Source organism: Asparagus officinalis, chromosome 2, assembly GCF_001876935.1.
Source record: "Asparagus officinalis chromosome 2, Aspof.V1, whole genome shotgun sequence".
NCBI lineage: Eukaryota > Viridiplantae > Streptophyta > Magnoliopsida > Asparagales > Asparagaceae > Asparagus > Asparagus officinalis.
In genome coordinates this window covers 23247065-23255945 of record NC_033795.1, presented here as the reverse complement: position 1 = coordinate 23255945, position 8881 = coordinate 23247065, and the positions used below count along the sequence as shown (strand labels likewise).

The 8881-nt window shown below is 34.0% G+C and overlaps 1 protein-coding gene across 2 annotated transcripts in view; it reads right to left on the bottom strand.

Annotated features, from left to right (window-relative positions):
* The window catches only part of LOC109830528, an 11822-nt gene extending 8837 nt beyond the window's left edge, over positions 1–2985 (bottom strand). For both annotated transcript variants that reach the window (XM_020397803.1, XM_020397804.1), the window contains exons 1-5: positions 2668–2985; positions 2072–2350; positions 1883–1982; positions 1486–1612; positions 673–1398 (exon numbers count right to left, since the gene is read on the bottom strand). In XM_020397803.1, the coding sequence (XP_020253392.1) occupies positions 673–1398; positions 1486–1612; positions 1883–1982; positions 2072–2270 (1152 nt within the window). In that variant the 5' untranslated portion in view covers positions 2271–2350; positions 2668–2985. The remainder of the gene's footprint in view (positions 1–672; positions 1399–1485; positions 1613–1882; positions 1983–2071; positions 2351–2667) is intronic.

Sequence of the window (8881 nt, the reverse complement as noted above, 5' to 3'; positions counted from 1 at the left end):
CATGTATCTGTGTGTTTGTCTGGGTGCATGTGGATGTGGGCTTGGGTTGTGTATGTGTGATTATGGGTGCACATATGCGTAGGGGTGGGCCATATGGAATCATAACAGTTGAAATGACCTACAAAGTTATTCAACACTATGTTTGAGATTTGTGGCATAGGTCCACTGCAAGCATGCAGGATGGTTACATATTACAGATGCCAATAGGTTGAAATCTCAGAGAACTGAATTCATTTCATCTATAAACTATCTGCATTGCCACAGAATTTGTGTAGTAAAACATTAAGAGGATTTTAAATGGATGTTAAAAGTTATACAAAGAAGGGTCAAAATTTAAAGGAAAACATGTCTCTTCACATAATACGTAAAAGAATCAGAACTCCTCCATGGAATTCTCTGGTACTTCCACATCTTCCATCCTCCTCAAACAATCACATTTCCTTTTCATATCCATCACCCTCAGTCTCCAAATTACTCAAGATATATCTTCCATGGACTAGTTAGTTTAGAAAGGCCAGATCAACCATTGGAAAGGATTAAACTAAGAAGAGATGCAAATCTAGTGCGTTAGATATTAGTGTAATACATAATATACACCTATCAACATGTGAAGCTAATGCAGGCCTTGGAAGATATATCTTGACAGACATTAATTGCAACTGAATATCTTACCATCTGTCGAATTGCTGACTCGAACGATCTTTTCGGCACTGAATTTGAAGGAGAAGGTCTGGATGGTTTCTTGGAGAATGCCATAGGCCTGCTATTCACTGACATTCCATTTCGTCTAGCAGGAAGGCTGCTAGAAATCACCATAGAGTGCAGGGAATCCATATCATCATCACCAGAGGAGACTACAGAACCCTTGCTATAAGAGCTGAAGAGATCTCGGTCATTACTGTATGATGAGTTCGTACTTCTAGAAGCAGTAGGCGACATAGAGTGTCTGCCCCTTCCGGTTCTCGGTGTTGGAGACAAACCTCTATCATGTGGCGACGGCCTATTAGATAGCGAGGTTCGAAGGTTTGGAGGTGCATCAGAGGAGAAACCAGGAAGGGTTGATTGCCATCCCCGTAATTTTGGTGAAGCAGAGTTTCCGCGACTTGCCCTCATGGGAGATGATCCCCTTCTTCCAGAGGATGATGCCTGTGCATTTGAACCAGTACTCATTCTCCTGGGTGTAGGAGTTGAAGATCTTGGAGTTGTTGCTGTTGGTTTAATTGGAGGGGTAGATGATCTTCTTGAAGGTGTCACCGGCCGTACAACAGGAGGTGGACTAGAACGTGGAGCTGAAGATGGCCTTGATGTCAATTGTCCGAAGTTATTACTAGATCGAGGCGATGGGCTAAGACGATGTGGACTAGCACTGCTGCGACTACTCCTGTGAGTTTTCTCATTCTGTAGTGACAAAAGAAGAGATGAAAAGCTTCTAAATTTGGATATGGAAACAGCTATATTATGCGGAAAGGAGATGAGCATCCTCACCATGGACGATGACCGTGAAACATTAATGGGTTGACTCCGTGGCCTGCCCCTAGAAGGCAAGTTTTGAGGTTGAGGGTCTTCATCATCCAAGGAATGAAAGAGAGGAGTCTCAGGAGGAGTCAATAGCCTGCATCATAGAACAATCAACCATTTGTGAAAATATGTATCATTAATAGCTACAGGCAACATACTATATGCCAAGAAGAGAGGAACAACCTGTAATAATCCTTAATCTAAGACTTACAAATACATATACTATTCATGTGTTGTTGCAGCAATTAATGTAAGTCAAGCACCAAGGCATAAAAACACACAAGTTATTCTCATTTTGTATAGTTTAGAAGTTTTTTAATATTTCCATGATCTACGAGCGTAAAACACAGCAAACCCAACTCACCATTCATAATCATTTTTCTCCCCATCCAAGTTTAATAGATCGCTGCTCTCTCCTCGTGCTGGAATGCTGATCTTGAAATCCGAAAGGTACCGTAATTTTGCTGATACGCACATAAACAGGAAAGGAAAAGGAATTAGTTCCAAAGAATAAGAATATCTACAAGCTTAGAGGGATTAATAGAGACATTACAAAGAGAATCATCAAAATCATCAACAGTGTGGAGCAAGAAAGTCTCCTTCTCCTTATTCTGCATATCGTTGAACAAGGCAAGATCATCATCTTTGGCTTTGAGTCTCAATCCACCCTCAAGACTATGACCCCTCTTATGGGTGTTCTCCGTTCTGTGCTCCCACCCAGGGGAGCACCTCAAAGCCGGTGAAGGCGGCATCTCAAAGCCTAATCTCCTCTCTCACAGAGCTCCCACCACATTATCTTCCTCAGTCACAGAACCCCAAAGTCGATCCACAGCTGAAATTATCAAATGCAACTGATTAGGCAAAAAAGGGTAAATTTACAAACAAAGAGTTCGCTACTTTCCCAACTCGACCATCAAAATTCAGTTAAAGTTATCAAATTCGAGCTGCATTTTGATAACTTCCTACAGTTAAAACCGTATATTGATAAAAATCCACAGATGAAATTATCAAATGCAGCCACTTGGGCCATAACTCTCTCGGTTTTCTTGCTAAAATCGGTGCAAAAACCTTTATCATTCTTTTCATCGAAATTCAGTTAAAACTCCTACTTTCAAAGAAGAAAAATTGCAATCAAGAACAGCTACTTACTTGTGTTCTACTAAATTCAAGCTCCCCCCAACCGGATCAAAGCTCACAACCAACTCAATTGCCCTCGAGCACGAATTTCAATGCAGCAGCTCGCCTCTGATCTAGGGCTCACGGAATTTTTTGGGGATAATCGGCACCGAGATCGAAACCCTAGCTTTTTCGGGAACAATTCAAGGGCAACAATCCAATAATGGGAAAAAAAGCGAGTAAAGAAAAGAAATGAGAGGTCAGAGACAACAAATGCTCGTTAGGGTTTCTTTTTCTCCACTGACATTTCCTCGTCTTCAAGCTTCCCTCAGGAGCACAGCACAACTTATTTGTTTATTTATTTATTTTGTTTTTTTTACTTTTTTTAAAATTTTGATTAATATTCTTCAGATAAAGAAAGTCGTATTTACGAGGGTGCCACTGGACAGCTAACAAATAACGAATTAAGAGGGAAATTTTTCCTTTAAAAAAAAAAAGGAAAAGTTTGGTGTCGGGAGACCGCCCGTAAGGTCACCTCCATGCAGAATTGAGGAGAGGGCGGAAAACGGTGATCAGGCGGCTGTGGTTCATTTAGATGTTGGTTTTTGGACGTTAGTTTAGCATTAAGCATTTTCATGGGTTTGGACTAGGGGTGTGCAACGGTCGGTTCGGTTCGGTTTTTACAAAAATTTGAACAACCTAACCGAACCGCCTATAATTCAAAACCGAACCGAACTGTTGCAAGTCAGTTCGGTGCGGTTCGGTTCGGTTTGTTCGGTTCTAACTTCATCAATCTTCTTATCAAACAACAAACCGTGTTAAAGAAAAAAAGATATCAACAAAGTAGGAGATTATGAAGCATTAAAAAAAGATATCAACAAAGTAGGAGATTATGAAGCATTAAATACTGATATAATGATATTATTTTTAACCCATAATGATTCACAACAAAGTAGGAGATTATGAAGCATTAAATACTGATATAATGATATTATTTTTAACCCATAATGATTCAAAAAATGAGTTTAGGGTTTGAGTCTTTGACTCTTTGGGGACGAGTCAGGTAGGGTTTGAGATCAGAATGGATAGTATTGCACTATATTCGGTCGGTTCGGGTCGGTTCGGGTTGAAAAGTTTTCAAACCGACTCGAACCACCTTACTCATAAAACCGATTTTTCCGGGTCGGTTCGGATCGGTTCGGTCGGTTTTTTCGGTTTAGACCGAACCATGCTCAGCCCTAGTTTGGACAAAAGAGAGCTTAGAATTGAGTTGTTCGCCATTGGGCAATAATTATTAATAAAACATTTAGTTTAAGTAGGTCGGCTTTTGATTCTGTGAGCTTATCCATAAATTGTCTTCAAAAAAAAAAAGATGATTTGATTAGTAAGGGCCTGTCATCTAGGGCCCACCTTTAATGTAGTTTATTATTATTTTCTCATTTAAGGCTTTTCTATTTTCATTTTGTGCTTGGCTTGTTCATTTTTTAGGGGAGTGGTCGAAAAAGCGAGTGTCGTCTCAAGAATACAAGAGAATACATTTCAAGCTTTTGGGCTCGAAAGCTCGAAAATAGATTGTAAAGGTAATAAACTACGATAATATAATGAGGGAGAGATTTTTTTAGGCAACTTTCTAAATCGGATTGTAATAAAAACCAATAAAATAAGGGGTTTTTCAAGGGTTACATATAGGTGAAATTAATACAAACCATATTAATATTTTTTTACATGTACACCACCTTATATACGTGTTATGCTCTCAATGTCACACCTTCGTCACTATTCAACCCAACCCCTCCACTTGATTCCTTCATTCTCCTCTTCTTCCTCCTACTCTCCTTCGCATTCACCTCCTTTTTCCTTTCACATCCTCATTCATTCTCATCTCTTCCTTCTCTTCCTCCTCCACCTCCTCCTTCCATCCTCCTCTCTCTCTATTCTCACCACCGATGCCAACCTCCTTCCCTCCTCCTCTCATGTCATCCACCTGATTAACTTCTCTCCTCCTCCCCTCATTCTCTCTTTTTTTTATTTGGTTAGACTAAGAGGTATTGTACTAACTTCACATCTATATCTATATCTATACTACATATAAAAGATGATTGTCTTGTCAAAACTTTTAATTTTTATTTTTACCCTTTTAAGTTTATAATTCTGAAATATGTCATTAGTTGTAATTAATTATTCACTAATTATATATAACCTCTGATTACTTTTTCAAAAAAAATTGGACATACTATTACTTTATTATATTGTACTAACTTCACATCTATATCTATATCTATATCTATACTACATATAAAAGAGGATTGCCTTGTTAAAACTTTTAATTTTAATTTTTACCTTTTTAAGTTTGATAATTTTGAAATATGTCATTACTTGTAATTAATCATTCACTAATTATATATAACCTCTTATTACTTTTTCAAAACCTTTGGACATACTATTACTTTATTATTTAATTATGTTATTTAATAGGAAATTTAAAATGTATCCCTAATTTATCTTCACATAATATTTAAAATTCTAGAAAAATTAAAAATAGTAAAAATTAATTAGGCCTACACCTTACGCCTTTGGGTTTCACCTCTTATGGAGGACTACATGTTACCTTGCATCTTATTAGCCTTTTAAAAATATGGTAATAATATGAAAAACAATTTTTATTTATTGTAATTATAATAGTATTGTTAGTATAATGATTTTATTAGTATTTTTAAAGTAATAAATTATATTGTAATTTAATAATTATTTAATTTAGTAAATTATTTACTAATAGTGTAATAAACTAATTATTAAATTAAAATGTAGTTACTAAAAGTATTATAATTATTCCAAGTACAATATTGTCATATTTAAAAGAGAGAAACTATTTAATATATTAGAAATATTTTAATAAATTATGAATAAATTACAATATTTATCCAAACTATAATAATTAATCATATAGTTATTTATACACAGTTTGTCATACAATTACTCATTTAAAAAAATTATAATTACAATTACTCATTTAAAAAAATTATAATTGTTCAGATTTTATATAACTATACAAGTTATTTTATTTTTTTTGCAGCCAACAAAATGTTTTTTAAAAAGCGTAAAATAAAATAGGTATGCTCTCATATAAAGCACATGCATTATACTAGTTTTTTAAAATAAAAATTATCCAAAAGTGTGACGTTGAGATAGTAACACATATATAAGGTGGTTGTATAACAAAAATATATTAAAGATGATTTGTATCAATTTCACCTATATATAAGGAGGTTCTAAAAAAAAAACCCATAAAATAATGAACCTGACAACTTTCTAATTATAGAAGAGGGAAGAGACATTTCCTGGTCCATGTTTTCCATGTGAAAAAAAATACTTATAAAGTTTTTTCAAGAAGCATTCAGAAAATGATAAGAAATGCACTTCCAATGTCACTTTCAATTTCCTATATTTTTTTAGAAAACAAACCAAACTAACCCTTACACGAAGTTCTCAGCCTACTTCTAACGGTCACTAGCTATGTATGTTACAGTCTAACATTATATAAACGTAATAATATGTATTTATATTATAATATGTGTATATAATATCATAGTTTTAATAAATTTATAATATATATATATGTACAATATTAAAATTTAATCTAATTTATGTACTATATGTAAACATTAAATTTCATTAAATGCAATGCATTATGGAAAGTAATATGAATAAAATTTTGATTAAAGTATTTTCGATAAGCCGATTAAAAAGGTACTGATGGGGGAAGATTGCTAGGAAAAAAATTGTCATTAAAATGATTAACAGTTATGTCTTATAAATATAAAATATCACATAATTTAATAAAAGTACCCTACTAGCCTATTTCAACAGAAAACAAAGAAATACAATTATTTAGAGCTACGAAGGTCTGAATATATAATTCCAATTTAATTGAACCGTTAAATCATGAAGAACTTCGGAACAAGCGAACTGTCGCCCACATAAGCAATTTCTATATACCATTGGACCCCACTTATTTCTTTGTCAACCATCGTGACGACCAAATATTTTATTAGCTCAAGCATCATTTTTTCTAATCACTAACAACATGATTAAGACTATTATATAACATTATACGTATTGTTTAGAAGGAATGATTAAAATTGAGAATATAATAATAAGAAGGGAGCATACTAATGTGTACAATGAGTTGTATTTTGAAGGACATTTTAGGTCATGTTGGCAACATAAGTATACTCCGAATGATTAGACTGTTTACCATCCATGATTTTGATTACGGATAAATACAAGTCTTAACATATAGGCAATTTCTTATTCTCCTAGTTTAGAGATTGGAATGGATAATGCTGATCATGTAAACTTGAATTTGAGTAAATTTAATCTAAAAGTTTAAGCTTCTAGTTATTAGTGCAGACTCTTGTTTAAAACCATCGCTCGTTTTTTATCATATCAAACTTGACACTATGCTCCCATACGAATAACTTTAACATCTTCCCCTTCATTTTAAGTAGAACTGACAACCATGAAGTGCTCTTGTTAACATAAACATAAGTAGTAGACATGTAAGTATTGGTACCCTTTTATGTTGGGTCCTTTGGATTAGCCTTAAGTGTTGGGTTCTTTTGTTTTGATGATGATTAACAAATAATTTACAACAAATGTTATTTGTCTAGTGTTTGTGTTTTGTATTTATTCTAGGCAAACAATATGTTGGAGGTTGGATGGATTGAGCCTACACAATCACATCAAATGGAGGTTGGCGGAATAGTGGAATGAAGCCTATGCATACTAGTCGAGATCCAAGTTCAAGCTTCTTCCATGTTTACCAAGACAAGCTACAATGAAGATCTATCAAGCTTGGGTAATTTAGTTTTAGGTTTATACTTGTGTGTAGATACTTTAAGCTCATATTAATCACACACACGTATTTGTTGATTTTATTAAAATATAGGTGTTTTTGATAAAATATTATTTTATTAGTTTATAGACTTCAATATCAGTTTATACATATTTTATTAAGTCTATAAAATCAGTTTATAGAATTTCAAAACATAGTTTAGTCAAAATGTCAAAACAAGTGTGTTTACATTTACATGTTTTGAACTATTTTAAAAAATGAAGAGTTTTCTCATTTGGGAGGTGATTTTTGAAAACCAGTTTTTGTAACATGTGTATTATCATGTTTACAATCATTTTCCAAAATTTTACATTATTCTAATTTTATTTGCTATTTTTATAGACAGTTTAAAAAAATTAGATTTACTGTTTTAATCAGACTGATACAGTGTTATCAGTCGACTGATGAATGTGTTCACTCGACTGAAAAAATCACCTGGAATAAAAAAAGTTTTTGTTTTGTTTTAATCGACTGATGAGGTCATTAGTCGACTTATAAGGTCCATCAGTCGACTGATGAGCTGGAAAACGCCTCTAACGGTCAGCTCATCAGTCGACTGATGAAAGCCGTCAGTCGACTGATGCTGTAACGGTTAGTTTTTTTCCAGTATGTTTTAGTTTTGGTTTTTTGGTCTTTTTACTTTGTTTTTCTTGTGTTTTGGGGTCTCTATAAATACCCCTCATACCTCAGACCAAAAACTAATCTACAAAAGTTTTTAAACAAAAATTTAAAGGGTGTTTAAGTTTGTTTTAATGTTTGTTTCAAATTTGGTTTTGTGAAGCAATTTTCACAAGAGCTAGAGGAGATCACCATTTGCGTTTGAGCTTCAACTCTTCTCTCTCTCCCTCTTGTTATCTATAGAGAAGTTTTTCTAAACTCTATTTCTAGCTATTTATTGTTTTGTTCATAATTTCTATAAGCTAGAATATTTATTTGAGTTTAGATTTGTTTTGATTATATTCTTTGTTCACACACAACCTATTGAGCTTATTGTATTTATATTCATAGTATAATTTGGGGTTGTGGGTTTGTGACATTGAGAATAAGCTTATATTGTGTTCTCATCCATTGTAGAGAATAATTTATTTGTATTGTGAGCTATTATTATGAGGTTCACTTTGTATTACACTAGTACACCAAGAAGAGTGTGTGGTGAGAGACGGGATCGTCCCAAGAGGAGTGGGGTAGGTGGTAATACCTAGAGAGAGGTTATAATTCCTAACACTTGAGGGAGACACGGGCTAGAGGCCAACACTTGATGTGGTAGTTAGCGTGTTTACATTGTGAGTGATTGTAAAGTTTTCGGTGAACTAGAAAGCCAAGTGTGAGGTGTAAATGTTATTCGGGTGAGCG